This window comes from Artibeus jamaicensis, unplaced genomic scaffold (assembly GCF_021234435.1).
Source record: "Artibeus jamaicensis isolate MK-2021 breed Jamaican fruit bat unplaced genomic scaffold, CSHL_Jam_final contig_233, whole genome shotgun sequence".
Classification (NCBI taxonomy): domain Eukaryota; kingdom Metazoa; phylum Chordata; class Mammalia; order Chiroptera; family Phyllostomidae; genus Artibeus; species Artibeus jamaicensis.
In genome coordinates, this window is record NW_026521486.1 from 12,860,160 (window position 1) to 12,878,363 (window position 18,204).

At 47.7% G+C, this 18,204-nt stretch overlaps 1 protein-coding gene and 1 long non-coding RNA gene across 2 annotated transcripts in view; one reads left to right on the top strand and one right to left on the bottom strand.

Moving 5' to 3' along the window:
* Positions 1–207: 207 nt before the first annotated feature.
* Positions 208–5,365, bottom strand: LOC119060607 (uncharacterized). The gene is made up of 3 exons (XR_005084611.2): positions 4,310–5,365; positions 2,189–2,280; positions 208–1,988 (listed from the first exon to the last, which is right to left on the bottom strand). It is a non-coding gene; the product is annotated as an uncharacterized LOC119060607 (long non-coding RNA).
* Positions 5,366–5,482: 117 nt separating this feature from the next.
* APPL2 (adaptor protein, phosphotyrosine interacting with PH domain and leucine zipper 2) overlaps positions 5,483–18,204 on the top strand; it is a 39,599-nt gene continuing 26,877 nt past the window's right edge. Inside the window, exons 1-2 of the mRNA XM_037160348.2 lie at positions 5,483–5,652; positions 12,951–13,049. Coding sequence (XP_037016243.2) covers positions 5,599–5,652; positions 12,951–13,049 — 153 coding nt within the window. The 5' untranslated portion in view covers positions 5,483–5,598. The remainder of the gene's footprint in view (positions 5,653–12,950; positions 13,050–18,204) is intronic.

An 18,204-nucleotide genomic window follows, 5' to 3' on the forward strand; every position in this document is an offset into this window, starting at 1 on the left:
CGATTCTTTTTGAGATATAATTCACATATGGTAAAATTCATCATTTTAAGGTGTATAATTAAATGGGTTTTTTAGTAGATTCACAAGGTTGTACAGCCATCATCACTGCCTAATTCTAGACCATTCCATTGCCCCTCCCCGCCCCCCACACCCAAACCTCACACCCATTAGCAGTGGCTCTCCATTCTCTCTTCCCTGCAGCCTTCCTGGCACCTGTTAACCACCTTCCTATCTCTGCAAAGTCTCCTATTCTGGACATTTCACATAGGTTGAGTCACCTAATACGTGGCCTTTTGAGTCTGGGTTTTGTTATGTAGCATTTTGGTTTCAAGGTTCATCCACATTGTAGCATGTGCAAATACTTCATTCCTTTTTATTGCCCAACAATAATGACACTCCACTGCATGGGTATACTATAACACCAAATTCTGTTAAACCATCTGTAGTTGACGGACATTTGCTTCCCCCCCCCACTCTTTGGCTATTAGGAATAATGGTACTGTGAACATTCATGGACACGTTTGTGTGTGGACAGATGTTTTCAATTCTGTTGGGTACACACAAAGAGTGACTTGCTGGGTCACGTGATAACTCTGTGTTGAACATCTGGAGGAGCCGCTGATCTCCTCTCCACAGTCGTGGTGCCATTTCACATCCCCACGGCGGTGTGGGAGAGGAAGCCTTGGTTTTCAGCAGAGCCCACTGCGCCTGATGAAAGATCAACTTTCCAGCTGCCCCGAAGCTGTAACACGCATCTCTTCTAGCAAGGCTCACGGCACGGGATCTCATGTGGAAATCGCTAATGAAGAACACATTTTTCTTCCCAAACTTGGTATTTCTTGGATACTGCTCAAAAGATTTATAAAGCATACTATACATATAAACTAATATTGACATACTTACTTGCAAGAATGACTTAGCAGCAGCAGCAGACAGAGACGTGAAGATGCCACGTCTTCAAATGTGAAGACGTGCAACAGCTACAAGGGAGACTGAGTGATGGTGCCCACTTTTCTCATCTGTGCTCCTGTCCTGATTTCCAGGAGTGTCAGCCTTGGCCTCTACCACCTGCTCCCTGCAGCCTGGACACCCCTGATCAGAACGCTCATCTCTCTAATAATCAGAAGCTCCCTTGAAGGCAGGAAACCCATGTCTCTTTCACATCATTAAACTTTCAGTGCCTCGCTTGGGGTTCAGAACAAAGTACATGCTTAATTAATATGCACTGAACTGAATTTCACTGACCACAGAAGTGCTGTTTGGCCGAGCTCCAGAAGATGAGTATGTCAAGTGGCTTGGGAGGGAAAGGCATTTGGGGCTGAGGGGAACACTCTCTTCACAGACACAGGCACACCCAACAGCATGTTTTCAATGATTCAATGACCTTCAGATGGCAGGTGTGCAAAGGGTCATGGCAGATGGTGAGTCAGGGCCAGATTGTGTGGGGGCTTGTGCCCCTGCTAAAGAATACAGATGGGACACTGCAGGCAACAGGGAGCCCCTGAAGAAGACCCCTGAAGAGCTGGGTAGGAACGCCTTCCAAGGGCAGACTGCCTGCGTTGCAACGCCACCTCTGAAATGAGCTAACTCTGAGCAGTTCTTTAACCTGCCTGGGCCTCACTTTCCTCATCTTTATAATGGGGATAATGACATCAAACAACCAAGGAGTTTTTGGATAAAATACCCAAAGATAATGCAGGTATGGTTCCTGGCACATAAAAGAGCTCAGTAAGTGCCTGTTCATTATTATTGTTGATTTTGCTCCTGTTATCAGCAAAGAGCTTTAAACAGCAGGGTGTTGTGATCAAATTTGTCTCTTGAGGGAAAATCACAGGCCAGTCCCCACCAAGAGATGTATAGTCAGAAGTGACAAAGCTCTTTCCTTCTCTTCCTCTTCTTTATTGTTTCCCATGGTGGTCTCTCAGACCTGAAGGACTACAGACCTCTGTGAAGGTCTTCAGTTTTCTCTCTTAGCTTCCACGGATTAGCTGTAGGGAGGCAAAGCAGATGAAATGACAGTTAGTGAAGCAGCAGCCTGATGTCACAGGAGTCTTAGGTGGAGAAAACAGGAACAGTCAACAACCATTTAAAAAGCACGTCCTATAGATCAGACACCGTGTAGGCGCCTGGGAGGCAAGGGGTGAGAGGCCCTCAGGTCTATCAGCCTTAGGCTTCCTACTGAGCTGACCTCTTTTTTCTCTCTGGGGTGCAGCAGGCACAGCCTTGGGCGTTGGAACCTCGTCTCTGCCATGTCATTTGTTTGAGCCTCAGTTTCAGCATCTGTGAAATGGGGATATTAATACTTATGACTCATCTTCTCATGCCACAAGATGAGTTTACCACGCCCTTTCCTCTCTTCTCAAACTTCTAACACCTGCTCACCCTCACGGCTTTGAGCCCATAACCTCGTTTCTTATTTTACTGAGGAAATAAAAGCAATCAGAAAAAGAACTCCTTCATCCTTCCCCATTTGATCTACCAACCTACTGTTGCATGTATCGGTCTGAATGCACGGTTCCTGCTCCTGTCCCCTTCACATGTGACTTGAGCCCTACTCTTATCTGCTCAAGGAATGTGCTCCTGCCACTTGTCACTTCACTGTATCTTCGATTCTACACCCTGCCGCCACCACTCTACAGGGTCGTTCTCATCAGTATGCAAATAATCTAAGAAATACAGAATTTTCATGTTTTCCTTAAGCCGATCACAGCTAGGTTTCTGATATTTGCAACCAGAAAAGTCCTGGTTAATACAAGACACACAGGTGCCTATGGAAATAGCTTGTGTCCTTTCCCCTGTTGGTCTTCAGTGGATAAAAGGTTACAGCTCCATAGGCTTCATCCTTTCTCTCCCCGGAGGATATGGCAGCTCTAAAGTGCCCACCTGTGTCCTGGCTAGTGTAGCTCAGTGGATTGAGCACAGGCCTGAGAACTGAAGGATCATGGTTCGATTCCCAGTCAGGGCACATGCCTGGGTTGCAGGCCAGTTCCCAGCAGGGGATGCACAAGAGGTAACCATACATTAATATTTCTCTCCCTCTCTCCTTCCCTTCCCCTCTAAAGATAAATAAGTAAAACCTTTAAAAAAAAACCTGAAAATATATAAATAAGTCGCCCACCTGTGCACTTCCTGTCACCGCCCGCACAGCTGTCCAGTAATTTCAGATGCAGTTGGGTGAATGTTTGAAATCCACCCTCACAATAGTTTCATAGAGACAGATATTTTTTAATAAAACTTAAAAAAATTATCATGCTTATATAAAATTCCTTTTACATAGTTTTTCACAGAGTACGTGTTGAAGAGGAGGATAATTGGCTTCAGGATTTGAATGAGTCACACTAAAGGCTGTAAAACAAGAGACACAATGCCTATCATTGAGCGGTTTATACTTATGAATGAATGAGTGGAAGAATGAATGAATGAAATTAATTAACCATTTGCAAACGTGTTGTAGTCCGGGAATTGGTTTTTGTAACTTAGTTGTTTTGAATTTGGGATGCATTTGCCCATAGAAACGATGTTGTAAGTGATATTTAAGTGTCAAGAAATCTCACTAAGGCCCTTTAGCCCATAATGTAGCAACAAAACCTACAAAAAAAAGTAATGGCATTCTGTAAAAACACCAAACAGTTTTGAACACTGGTGTTTGAGGAAAAGTAACTTTAATTAGGAGATAAAAAGTGTGATTCTCAAGGGGACTTCTGAGACCTTTCCAAGGTTCCGAATTGTCCTTTTTATATCTATTTTCAAATTAAAATGTCTGCATTTCTTTCCCTTGGTACAATCCTACCATTTGTGTGTGTGTGTGTGTGTGTGTGTGTGTGTGTGTGTGTGTGTGAGAGAGAGAGAGAGAATCATACTATTGTTATCATCAGCAGGCTCACTATTGGTTACCTGGTAGATGATTAATAACTGTTGTGTCTCTAACTGGATGGAAGGGTAGGAGCAAAGCAAGATGGGAGTTTGGGGGAAACTTCTCCTAAGTAATCAGAAGAGTTGGAATAGATGAGTGTGTCACAAACTGCGCTTACATATTTGCTACCATGTGTCTCTGTATTCAGAATAAAGGAATGTGACTCGCTGTGCTCCCCGGAGGCTTACTATCTCCAAGAGTAAGACCTACACACAGAAAAAGTGCTGCTGGGTAAGACCTGTTGGACGCCAGTCAGGGTGATAGTAGAGGTTTAGAGGTTTAGAGGACAGTGCGATCTCTGGGGCCAGGAAGGGGGAAGGAAGAGTTTTGAGTTTGACGTTTTGAAAGAGGGTTTCAGTCTGGAGAGAGTTGGGAGAGTGCATGAGGTAAACTTACCTGAATGGTACTTGTCAGGAAATACAGGAAGAGGAAGATACCTGATGTGAGCATTATTAATCTACACAAGAAGAAAGAATTGGTGGGGGGAGCAGGGAAGGATGCTGGATGATTTCCCCTTGGAGGCCATACAATGGCCGGGGAAAGGCTGGTTCTGGCTAGAGCTCACTGGAAATCATGGTCTTGGAGTTTTCAAGGGGCCGGGCAGCAAGTGATCGGACTTTCAAAGGTGTTTGCAAATCAGGTTGTACCTTACTATATCTAGGTATTTCTGTAGAATATACAATTTGTGTCATTTCATCATATTCTGCTTGTCATTTTGGTGACATGTGTCCTATTGGACAAATCCTACTGATTCCTAAAGAAGAAGCTCTGAAATCCTTGCCTTTGGTATTAAAAAATGTCAAGTTCCGTTTGCCAGCCTTCCCTCGTGGCTCCATCTCCCTTCCTTCTCTTCTTCCTCTAGCTTTCCTTAACTGTTTGACCAAATCACTTCACTCTCTGAGCCCCCTTTTAAAAATTCTATTTATACACGAGAAGTCTAAACTGGAATACCTAAACTTTCCAATTCTAAAAACTTGATTAAGAACTTTTCCAAAATGACACAACGTAAACCACGAGGGCGAGACCTCATCGTATCGCTCAAATCAAATTGCTGTGGTTTCCGAAATGAGTAACGCAGACGATTTAGTGATCCGGTTTTTCTTAAAACTAGATGACCTCTCTGTTCTCAGAGTTATCTCTGGAGCGCTGAGATTTGTCTAGAAAAAGTGGTGTAGAGTGTCGCGTTCTCCTCTAAAAAAAAAAGTGGCAGGAGTCACGACTGCAAAATCTGTTCGCGCCTAGCTCCTCCGATTCAGAAGTTTTCTGGGTAGCCACCCGCTGATAAAGCTTCTGTTTCCGCCCTCGAGGTCCCCTTCTTGGGCTTTACGTGCTTCGCCAGGCACACGAACCTGCCCCCTCGACCGCGGATGTTAACACCCGGAGCGTTCCGAAGCCGTCGGTGTCCCGCGGGGTCTACGGAATCCCACCAGGCGCGGCGCGGCCGCAGCGGCCGCCACACTTCCGGCGCCGGGCCGTGCGCTTGCCACACTTCCTGTTGATCGGGCTCCCGGGGGCGGGGCTTGGGGCGGGAGGGGGCGGGGCGGCCGCTGGCCAGACGCGGGCGCGCGCCGGGCGGTCACGGGCACGGAGCGTCCTCTTGGTCTCCAGAGCCAGGAATAGCCTCGGCGGCCGCGCGTGCTGTTCTCTGTCCGTGCATCCTGCCCTCAGCCCCAACGCGCGGCACCATGCCCGCCGTGGACAAGCTGCTGCTGGAGGAGGCGTTGCAGGACAGCCCGCAGGTACCTCCCGCTGCTCCGATCCCACTCGTCCGAGGGCTGAGGCCGAGGAGGCCCCTCCAACTTGCCCTGGGTGGAGGCAGGGAGTGCTCGGGGTCCCCTCTGGGACGAGGACGGGGCTGGCCCGGCCCAGAGCCCGGGATGTCCCGGGAGGGGGCGTTCCTCTGGCAGAGCTGGAGAACTTGGGCTAGCCCCCCGCAGCCGGAGCCTTTGTGTCCTGACCCCTTTCCAAAGTAGGCTGAAACTGAGGCTGCCCGGCCTAAGCTCGGGCTCCACCACTTACTAGCTGCGTGCGTGCTGGGGACAAAGAACTTACTTAACCTTTCTGTGCCTCAGTTTTGTCATCTGTGAAATAGGGATAATAATCATACCTGCCTCTTTAGAGGTCTCAGAATGAAATATGCAAATACCTGTAAAAAAGTTATTACAGACAATGCGTGATGCATTGTCCCTGAGAAAGGAGTCACCTTCGTTATTATTACTACTGCTGTTCCCGATGTCATGGGACCTGGCGGACTGAGGGCCAGAATGGGCGGCACAGCCTAGATTTCTCTCCCGGAGGTACCAGGCCTCCCGTTGGCACTGTTTTCCCATTTGCGGAGAGATTAACAATACCGGCCCCATTTGTCGCGCAGAGCTTCATTAGCGCCCTCAAGATGAAAGTTAAGTCCTTTGAGCTCTGCAGGTGAAAGCCGGTGTGCACCTGTAGCACACGAGTGCAGAATGACATTAGTTCATAGTTCAGTGCTCCTTTCCCCTGGGAACTTTTCTCCTCCATTAACATTTCCCCAGCTTCATACCTACTTTCCTGGTTCTGCATCCCTGGGACATTTAAATCAGTCTCTTTATTCCCTGGTGTCTCAACCCTTGGATAATAAGAATGAAATTAACTTCGTTTCCGTTCCCAGTTTCTCTTGTCTTTTTGGTTCCTTTCCGTTTTCTTCTTAGTGGTTTGCAGTCCTGGCATGATCCTTTGGGCTTAGCTACAGCCACGCTGCATCTCTTCAGGTCCGAATAAGTAATCAGAAGGGCTGTGGGCTTAGTTGCCTTGTGCCCATTTCTTTGTAATGAAGTGTAAGTGAACAATGATTTTGGTTTTGTTTTGCTTGTTTGTTTTTTCTAATCGATATCTGCTAGTCTGATTGACTTTTAAAGTCCTCTTTGAGGTCTCTAGCCCTTGGTAGAAGTCATTTCATCCATTGTCATGCATATTGTGTGGGATCGAAGATGGAATTTCTAACAATAATGCTTTGAAGGAGCTTGCTTTGAAGTTGTGGAAACTGAGGTGCGAAGTGCTTTGCTTTCCTAGTTGAATGCAGTGGTGGAGGAGCCAGGTTAGAGAGGTTGCACTGATTTTCCATGGAGCTCTCACCGATAAGTCACCTGAATTTCTGGCTCTGTTTCTGAGTGGTTTACTGGATTTGCTTAGCTCTGAGGAAGTAGAAAGAGTGCTGGCAGACAAGTCGGGAGACCTGGGCCCTAATGCTGGTTCTAACCCTGACTTACCATGTGATTTGAGCAAGTCACGTATCCCCATCCTGGCTCAGTATTCTCATCTGCAGAATGAGGGACATGGACCAGGTGATCTTTAAGGGGCTTTAGAAGCTCAAAATTTTATCATCAGCAGCATGGTTTGTAACTCTCAGCTTCTATGTGGAAAAGGAGGTTTAGATGCGTCGTCATTCCTAAAGTGTTCCTCTTCGTGTAGGGAGTTTGTCGTTGCTTTTGCAACTTGGGTGTCACCCTGCTAGGTTTCTTGGTAAGGTCGTTGAATGGATGCTAACTTTCCAGAAGGTCTTTGATAATCATGAGAGCATATTTATGTAACACTCTTGTGTGGGCATGTGCCCGGTGCCCCTTTACTGTTAAGGAGCCCCGCAGACTTGGAACTGGGAGGCATCTAATCCAGCTCCTTCATTTTATGAGTAAAGAATAAAAACCATAGCCAACACCTGCATCCCACATACATTTTTATGTGCCCCACACTGTTCTAAATGCTTTACTCATATGAATTCGCTCAGTTCTCCCAACACTCTTTTGAGGTAGGTCCTCTGTTAAAATTACCTGGGAGCAGAGATGTAAAATACCTGGCCCAAGATTACGCATGATCCAGTGGCAGAGACAGGATTGGGACGTGGGCGTTCTTCCTGTCCTCGTCAAGTTGGCCCATCCACCTGATGCCTGGCTTTCCTAACATTGGTGAGCAAACTGGTACTTCACTAAAAGGAAAAGATCCTAAGAAACACCTGTTGTTTGTTTCCTCTAGTTTTGTGTGGAGTAGTTATAAGGGTTGCTCCAGTAACCTGGTTGCATAGGTTTCATTAAACGAACACAAAAGCTTTTGTATTTGGACTCCGTGACCCAGGAAGGGCTGAATAGCAGTTGCCTGACTTCAGACATGTCTATCGTCTCCTCCTGTTTAGTGCTGCACAATGTCTTATACAACTAGTCTACGTGTGTGCCCGTATCATTACCTCCGATCTGTGAGAGGTGGAGTTTTAGGGATTGGCATACTTGTCTCCGTTGCTGCTTGTGACTCTGTTGCTGCTTGCTTCTCCTCACCAGGCACTGCTAGTGCTGGGAGGTAGTGACAGCTGAGATAAGCATGCTTGCCCTCCGCTGGTTCCCAGTCTGTTCTGGGGACAGAGAGGAAAGCGCAGCGCCAGTACGTGTGGGCACTGCTGTGGCAGGGACGCAGAGGCAGCTCAGAGCTGCTGCGGCTCATACTTCTTCACTCACTCTCCTTTGTGCAGGCAGTCTGCTTTTGGGATAAGTGGAAGACAGGAGCACTTTTGCTCGCTGTCTGGTTTTGATTTTTTGTTTGTTTCCTCTGCAGTTGGCCTAATGAAACACAGAGCTACAGGATTTAGTTCTGAGATTGTGCAGTGAGTAGTCAAGCTGGGAATAGCCCTCTCTGATAAACCAGACCTGTCTTTAGTCCAGCGAGCTACCTCCAGACGCAGCCTGGTGGCCATGTCTTCATTGTGGGGAAGATTTTACCTGCTGTTCTCTTGGTTTGTGGTACATTTTTTTCTTTCAGTAGCCTCGGTTCTACACAGACGTTTCTCTTCTCTGCCGCCAAATTATAGATCTAAGGACTTTGATTGCTTTTACATTCTAAAATACTTATGTATAACTTAAATACACAAGTTTTACAATCAGAGCCATTAAAATTGTGCCATTATATGATTAGATGACTATTCTCGAGTGAAAAATGTCTAGGACTATTTTGTTAGGTAACCGGTTTCTTTAAGATGGAGGCCCGACGTGGAGCTGAGGCCACAACCGTAGGGCGTTTGGTTTTGTGTTGCTGGCCAGGCATCCTCTTGAGAGTGTAGGACAGTAGAAAGAGGATGGAGTTCACATCCCGATTCCGCCACTGTTACCTTCAGCGACTTGCACAACCTCTCTTAGCTGGTGTTTTGACCCCTCTCAGATCAGAATAAAGCCAGGCACTGAGTGGGAATTCTTATGAAGAATAGGTGGTGCGTGTAAAGTGTCTTCATGCCTCCATGTCATTGTGCCCCCGTGAATGATGGCTGTTGTCCCTTCGTAAGTGATGTGCACCAATGGCTTTCTGACTGTTGCAGAAATTTTGAACTGGCGTGCCTTTGCCTTGTCATTGGTCTCATTCCTTCCTTCTGTCTCAGAACATTCCTGTTGTTCCAAATGGACGGTTAAGCAGATGTGAAGCTGATCAGTGATATCGCTGATGGTGATATTGGACCTTGGTTCTTGAGTTCAGCAAAGAAAATTCAGAGCCAAGAACTCAAGCGCGAGAAGTTTATTTAGCCTTTTAGGAAGAAAGTCACAGAGACAGAAGGGGGCCAGCTGGGCTGTACTGACTCAGGAAACAAGTTACAGAGGCAAAAGAAGGGCCCTGGGAGCTTGGCAGAGAGAAGCAAAGATAGGTGCCCAAGGAAAGAAACGGGGGGGTGTGCGGGAGAGAACAGGCACTGGGTCCTTTGCTTTAAGGGTTTTATGAAAGTGGGACTTTTAGGGGAGGTCTCGGGAGGATCTCAATAGACTATTCGTCAGCTTTCCAGGTCTGCCCTTTCAGGGTTGTGGTCTCTACTGATGGGTCAGTGCTAGGTTCGGGGGTCGTTAGTCAGTGCAGCTGGTCTGACATTAGCCATGGTGTTGCTTAGTCTGGTTTTGTCGCTCTTCCCGGGCTTGGAGCTGAAACACCACTGAGATGTAGGTAGTATCTCCAGTTTGACCAAAACTCTCTCTGTGGTCAACAGACCCAAGGCTTCGTTCGTAAGACTGTTTGATGCTGATCAGAACCCCATTGTCCTGAGGGTTGAATGATTAAGGTAGTGGTCGTGCAAGAGAGAAGGAGGCAGGTGAGTCAGGGCATTGGGTGGGGCCCGTTTGAATCAGCCACCTGCCTCAGTTTCCCCATTCCAACTTGCCAAGGAATTTTCCTGGCTTTTTGCTATCCTGCGTCAAAATCAAAACTGTGTCTGAGGTAGCTAGGGACATGTTTTTCCAGGGGAGATCATGACCTAGTTAAATTAAAAACGGAGGATTGGCGTTTTCCTGTCAGTTTTAATGGGTGTCGTGGTAAATATGTCCAAAGTATAAATAAGGGATAAAAACAACACTTGTGTTGCGGTTCTTGGGCAGCTATCGTAGGTGAGAGCGTGACAGTAGTTGGCCGAAGAGCAGCCAGCTCCAGGCGGCCTTTATCCTGCCTCCAGGCAGGACCGTGGGCCGCAAGCGCATGGGAGCTCATGGTAGAACTGGCCCTGCTGGGGGCAGATGCAGCTTCCTGCAGCCAGATAAGCACGGCAGGTGTGGCCAGCAGACCAGGGTCACATCCTGCCCGGCTGCTTCCCAGCCACGGGAGGCTCATCCTGGCCTCGATGAACTTCAGTTTCATTATCTATAAAACAGGGTTAATGTAACCATGGTGTCTGCCTCCTAACGTTGATGGAAATATTAAACGAAGTAACAAGTATCGAGTGCTCAGCACAGTGTCTGACACATAGGTGCAGAGGAAATGGTAGCTTTAGGAGGACACTTACACAAGTCCTCTCTTTTCATCTCATCTTTCATTCTGTTTTTTATTCCTAAGAGTATTAAAAACCACAAATAGGACTCAACTAAATGAACATCAGTAGTAGCAAAAAAAATAAATATCCTCAATCCAGTTGTATCGCTCTTTTTCCTGCCCACTCTCCTAGACATGTTAGTTGTAGCAAAGAAAGGTAACAGAATCCTAACACTGGTGGGTTCCTCCAGCACCAGCACCGAGGGTCAGAGAAGTCCTCTACTGCCAGGTGACATTCAGGGACAGCTGCATGGGTGGCAGTGTTGCTGTTAAACTGAAATCATACCGCCTTCCAGTTCAGAATATATCAATGAAAGTTCATTTCCTTCTGTATGATCAATGTCGTTTGCTGTCACTGTGCGTCAGGCACTGGTGGGTACATTACGTACATTCATTATCTCATTAACTCTGCAGATTGGGGTCCAGGACTGCCAGGGTCCCAAGGTGACCCCAGATTCTTTGTTGAGAGGTGCCAACAGACTATAAGCCTCTGGAGAGCACAGAGCTGGTTCTCACCACCTTGCGTCTCAGTTCCCGGCACAGTGTTTAGTTGGATGTTGGGTGAAGGCAGAGGTGCGTGTGTGCCCGCATGCGTGGATGGAGAGGGATGGACCGCCCAGAGTGGGTTCTGAGAACATCTGGTGACAGTCTTTTTTTTTTTTTTTCCAAATAAAAAGTATATTTTAAAGAGATGGAGTGAAGAATTGTAAACCAGTGTTTTTCGTCTATTAATGGATGAACATCCATTAATGGATTAGTCGATCCAGTGGGTCCCAGCTGTGATTTTTGTTTACAGACGGAAAGAACAGAACCGAATAGGGAAAGAAATCATTGCATACGCATACTAATGGTATCGTTTGGTAGAATACGTTTTGTACTGTGGATTTTAATTGTAAAAGTTTGAAGAACTCCATACTGATGCACAAATTACGTGCTCTGTGCACCTTGTGATGTTTTGCTCTCACTGAGAGCTTTTTAAAAACCTCTTTTACGTTTTCCTTACTCATGGTAGTTCTGGTCCTTCTGTAGATAAGGACTGGTATTGAACAGAGTAGAGTGGTCTCAGAGCACGTATTTTTAAGTCTTAAAGATAACCCAGGGCAAACTCAAGGTCAGCCTGCACTGCCATTAAGTGCCCTGGAATTTGTGGAACAAAATCAGCAGAACGACCCATCCAAACACTGAGGTTCCTGCTGCAGTTGAATGAGGTGCTGTGGTGTCAGCTACTGCTCTCTTACCTGAGATAGGTTAGAAAAAGAAATAGTAAGCTTTAATAAATTGTTCTTTGTAAAGTGCCTTTTTATCACCTCATAAAGGCATTTCTATAACTTATTTCTGCTTTAGACCTATTTCTGAAATACAGATCTCATTATCACTGACAGTATTTTAAGTTCCCACTGTGCTGGGCACATCAACGAAAGTCCCTGGAGTGGGTGTGGTCCCTTCCATGATGCTGGGCTACTTCTTCAGACACCACGCAGTGTGTGAGTGTTTCTGTAATGCTCACCGTGTGTCAGATAGGACACGCCTTGCACCTAGTGGCACTGCCACTGCTCCCGAAGCACCGAGTAGGTCATCTTCCGGAAGAGACCGAACTGAATTCTTGCCAAGCTGCTCTTTGAGTTTGGTGCCCAGACCTACCACTGGTGGACCCAGGACACACAAAATTCCCTGGCCGTGAGCTTGAAAATTGGTTGGATAATATAAGATGAAAGATAAGGAAACTGAGTGTAGTACTGTAAGAGGAAAGAATGACACACTCCTGCAAATGTCCACGATGGCAGACCCAGACAGATGGTGAGCCACTGGGATGGCGTGGCGCTGGGTGTCCTGCCCCAGGCACACAGGCAGGGCTGGCGTGGGGTTCAGTTTATGGGCTCAAAGGGAGGGGCTGCCCTTTTAACTCTGTGTGTTATCGCATGGACTTAACTGGTGCTTAGGTAGAGGCTGATGTCGAGACAGATAACGGCCCTGAGTCTTCATCTTTTCAAAGTGGCTTTCCTTTGTGGCCCCAGCACTCAGAGTGTATTGTTTGTCCCTGTGCTGTGGTCTGGAGGGTCAGGAAAGGACCCTCCAGACCCCCTGTCCTGAATTAAAGTTGTAGGAGCCAGTTCATACTCATGCCAGTAAGAAGAATGAAGCCAGAGAACAGGCACCTTCTCCCCCATCTGTGTGTGTGTGTCCTACCTCCTTTGGAACTTTTCCACTTAGGAACAAAATTGACCTCTTTCTTCTTCCTGTGCAGACTCGCTCTTTACTGAGTGTATTTGAAGAGGATGCTGGCACCCTCACCGACTACACCAACCAGCTGCTCCAGGCGATGCAGCGCGTCTACGGAGCCCAGGTACCCGCTGTCCCCTCCCCGGGAGAGGGGCGGAAGAGGGCCTCTGCCCTCCTCTGGAACTTCTCTGAGGGGGCTGAGAAATCTGAGTCAGAACAACACCATTTACAATTTTGAAATAAAATCAGAATAGTTGTTCTCACTTTGGTTCACCTTCAGAAACGAGGACAATCTGTTTTCATTGCTGAAGCACAGAGTCCTGTCCCTGGGACTGGTAGCACCAGTAGAGAGGGGCCGCAGCACTGCTTTTGACTCATTAAACAGTTCAGCCTCAGAGGGAAGCCCTTGAGCCTCTGTTCCTCGTGTGGGTCAGCCGGGTCAGCGCTCCGACACATGCTCTTTGTCCCTCCGTGAGCAGGCGTCTTAGATGCCAGTGCAGGCGGCAGGGGCTGTTTTTCAAGCACTTCCTCTGAAAAGACTGGAGTCACAGTTCTGAAACTATGGGGTAGCTTCTTTGTTTTGAGGAACAAATATCTCTGGCTTGCAAACCGTGGCAAATAAATTGCTGAGTAGCAGAAGCGAATCTTTGTAAGATCAAGAAGTGCCCATGTATGTTACTTTCCAAGAGAAGACTTGAGAGTGTCTTAAAAATAAAATTCAATGTGTTACACATCAGAATGTTGTGGCAGCTGATTCTTTTGGTTATTGATTTTTTGCTGACTTAAACCTGTACATGTTAATGTTTTTGTCATTGATGACCTCTAAAGAAACAGCACACCCTGTATTTAATAGCAGCATGTATTAATGCTCACTATAGTCTTTATTGAATAGCTCTCGATACTCACTTATAATTACTTATTCTCATTATTTTAGTCCCTTATTCGTGTCATGAATGGGAAGAAGGCTCAGCTCTTGCCACTAGGGAGCTTACAGGTGGGCAGAGAGACAGACAGAACAGCCACCTGAGAGCGTGGGCAGTGCCAGGAGAGCGGGTCAGCTGACCCAGAGGAACTGAGTCGGGCACCTAACAGGAAGACGGTCCTGATCGTTGAGGTTTATTGAAACCCAGTAGCTTCCAGGCACGGTTTCGGGGGCTCTTAACGTGGATCAGTTCATTTAAATTCCCCGACAACTCTGTGGGGCGGGCTTTGTTAGTATCCTCATTTTATATAGGTCAGGAGACTTAAGGATTCCGATGATGAGTGAGTACCCTGTCGAAGTTCACCCCATTAATACCTGGCAGAGCAAGTCAGCCTGAAGGCAGAGTCCAGACTCGAAACTACTGGGTGTGGGATGTAGCTGCAGAGATGGAAAGAAGTGCATGAGTTTAGGAGGTGGATCAGGGACCAGCTGGATGTGGCGGGATCTGGTTGGGAAAGGAAGACTCAGCCTGAACATCAGCTGAGGACAGTTGGGAGAACACAGGAAGAGGAGAAGGGTGTGTGCGTACTGGACGGGATGTCAGCATAATTCTATCGAAGGGCTGATTTTGAGATGTCTGTAGGTCATCAAAGGTGGGGAAAGAGATCTTGTTGAAAGTTCATAGTCAGAGGTCAGGCCACAGATACAGAAGTGCAGGCTGTATTATAAGTGTTGCTTATTAATTGGAACTAATTTTAATGACCAAGTGAATTGTGTTCGTTTGCAGTTTTGCATATTTGTTGGTAAGACATTCAGAAACTGGGGACATACTTTGTCTATTTTTCAAACCCTGTTTATTTATATTATCTGTTTCATATTTTCCCCTAAATATTCAAAATTTAAGACAGTAAAATATTTTGACTGGGCTTATACCTGAACTTGCTTGCTGTTCAGTAATTTAAATGCTGTCATTAAGTGATTTGTTTTTCTGTTTCAAGGATTGTGTCAGGGCACCAAGACTTAAGGGACCGTGTCTCTGCCACTCCCAGCGGTCTCTCGTCTACCTGTCCTTATCTGTCAGAGTCATTTACTTGATGTTCAAGCACTTTCTCACTGCGTTTTATCTCTCGAGCCAGAAAGCTGAGTTTTGCCAAAGTTAAGTGGGTCTTGCATTTCAAGAGGCTGTAGCTGGCTTTTAATTCACACCAGATGGTCATCACATGGGCTGCCCTCCCGGCCAGAAAGCCTTCCTCCTGCCTCCCTGCCGCAGAGGCGGGCGGGGACATCTGGCCAGTGGCATTCAGACCAGCTGGGTCAGGGCCGGTGGGTTTCCCAGGTTTATTTGAAGACTTAGGTGTTTTGTTTTGTTCTGAATTTAAAAAAGAAAACTTTTCTGACTTCTCTTTGATCGGTATATATATATTTCTGTCTCTCAGGGTTTTCATTCTGCATTTTCTGTTATATTTTCTTAAATATAACTTAGAGAAACATTATTTCTTAATATATTTTCTACCTAGATCCATTGCATTAGATTCATATAGTTTTATAATTTTGTTTTTGAAAACAGAGGTACTTAGCAAGAGGCAGGTTTTCATTATATTTTAAAAACCAGGTTTGTGCTGCTTATAAATGATAAATGTTCATAAAAGGTATTTTCATCAGACCTCATAGTAAATTCTGTATTCCGAGATAGCAGATGCCCTTCGTACCTCAGTTTTAGAAAGAGGAAGGGCGAGAAGAACTAGAGGAAAGCTCTGTGAGCAGTTTTGCTGATTGTGGGGAGGTTTTAAATTCTGTTTGGCGCAAGTGCTAGATGCAGCTGTGGTCCGTGAGCCGCCTTCAGCGTTTTGAAGCCTTCCGGAGCCACGTCTGGTCTTTCTGCGCCGTCAGACATGCCTTTGCACGGGGTGGGAACCGAGTGCTGCGTACAGGTCGTGCGGAAGACGGCAGCTGTACACGTTTCTCGGGCGTGAACCGAGCAGAGACAGGTTACTTAGATCTGCTGTGTTTCGAACTATTAGCTGAATGAGTTAAGAACCTCCGTAGTGTCTGAACAGAAGCAAGTGCATATGTATTCTCACCTGGGCTGGTGCAGCATTGACCCGAACAGTCTTCCTGTCTTCGGGAGGCATCTTCCCCTTCAGTCCCTCCTCCACCCTACAGCTGAGTCGATCACATCCAAACCTCCCTCCCCTCGCTGTCTTCAGATGCTTCGGTGACTCCCTGTAACCTCGGCAGAGGTTAAACTCGGTAAGGCGCTCACAGATCTTCGTGCGCTGTCAGCCTCGCCTTCGGCTGTTCTAGAATGTGTCGGCCTCTGGACACATCCCGAGACTTTGCTATGCCGTTCCTGCGGGCAGGCAGCCCCATCAACCCTCCCCGGCTTTTCAGACTAACCTGAAGTCCAGATGTGTCTGACACCTTTGCTCTCTACCTTTTCTCCCTTCCTGGCCAGAATGCCCCTGTGTGCCAGGTGCCCTGTGCACCCGTTGGCCAGTGCACTTAAGGTGCGGCGAGTGGGGTTTCCTTGTCCCTCTGTGGACCGCGAGCTCCCAGAGAGCAGATTCTCTTTGTCTCCGATGCCCAGCGCCAGGCCTGGCCCCACTGTACAGTTTACTGTCACTCCCAAATCTGTCCCCTCCTTGGGTGCTTAGCTAGGGGCCTTGTCCTCCATCTGTCATCCAGACTAGAGCCGTTTTCTTAGGCTCCTCCCCCTTCCCCACTTAGAATGTGCTGTGGTTTATGACGCAGGAATATGCGCAGATCTCTGCCACCTTCTCCACTTTGTGGTTCGGGCTCAGACCTGTGTCCACCTCTCACTTGACTTCCTTCAGCTGGTCTCCTGACCCTGGTGCCATTGTCTCCTTTCAGTGTTTTTTTTCCACCAGAGCCACTCAGGACTGTGCTCAGTGCCCACCTGATCTTGTCCTTCATTTGCCCAAGTGCCTCAGGGCTTTCCTGTTACCTTGGGAATCACAGGTGCCCCCAAACTCGGCCCTCTGCCTCCGTTCCTGCTGCACCCCACCCCGACCCCCATGTGCCTCCCACCCCAGGACTCCTGAACTAGAGCCACCCACAACCCAGGTCTGCGGTAAGCACTGGTAGATGGGACTGTCAGCCACTTGGCTCCAGGAAGCATTTCTGGTCAAGTACTTGGTATAGATCTAAGCAAATGCCCACACCTAGACTTTGACTCCAGTGGGTTTCCACTGCCCTGCCCCCAGCCTCTCCATTCACGCACACTGCGGATGGTGCCGTCCACAGGGGTTTCAGGTGACGTTTGAGTTAGGAGGCACTCTGGGCCACCCTAAGATAAACATTCCTTTACCAAAATCTCGGTTTCCCTTCCAGGTTTGCTAACCACGGGTCTGTCTGCCTTGGCGGCAGCCTCGGGAGACTCTGTCTTACACGGGAGTGCGCGTCAGGCAGCCCTTCGTTGGGTGCTCTTTGTAAAGGGTTCTTGTGAGGCATCAAGTTAGGCAGTAACCAGAGAGTTCTTCCAGTTTCCGGAAGCAGTCACGGGAACCCATGACGCATCTAAGTGGCGGGACTGCAGCTACACCTCTTTTGCTGGACTGCAGCTACAAAAGCATGGGATTTACGTCCGTATCGTCAGCCCAATGGGGCTGCCTGCCCAGCACTGACTAGATACACTTCGGGGCTTTGGGTTGGAGTAGTGGAGTGTTAAGAACTCGAGCTTTAGCTTTCGAGTCCGCCAGATCTGAGTTGAGTCTTTGCCTTGCCAGTTACAAGTTGTGTGATCTCAGGAAGTCATTATCCTCTCTGATGGCCCCTACGTCATAGGTGTGCTCTAAGGATTAAATGTGACAGTACCTGAAAAACACCAGCAGTGTCGAGCGCTAGGAGGGGCTGAATAAAGGTTAGCAGCTGTCTTCATTGTTGCGATTACTCACATTGACTCTGCCCAAGCTCCAGCTTGGCAGGTCTTGTTGCAGAGATAATTGTGCGGACTCACCTGAGAGGGCGTGGACTAATGAGCTGGTGCGGCTAAAGCAGCTCAGGAAGCCTTTGCACAGTCTGTGCGGGAGGTTGCGTCAGACGACAGCTGGCCCAGTTCGGAGACTTTCCTCCCAACGGCTCCATACAGGAAAGGTGCATTTCTTTTAGGACGGGTGACAGGTGACGGGCCATTTCTGACTTCCGGCTTGTTCCCAGTGAGATCCTGCTAGCAGAACAGCACGGTGCTGCCTGGAATGACACACGCGTGAAAACACACAGCTTTTCATCCGGCATTTCTAGGAGAGACGAGGCAGGGTCCCTTGCACGCAGTTGTCGAGAGAGTAGCTGCAGTGTGCCCTGCACCCTCCTTCCTGCACTCCAGGGGTCTCGTGCGGCC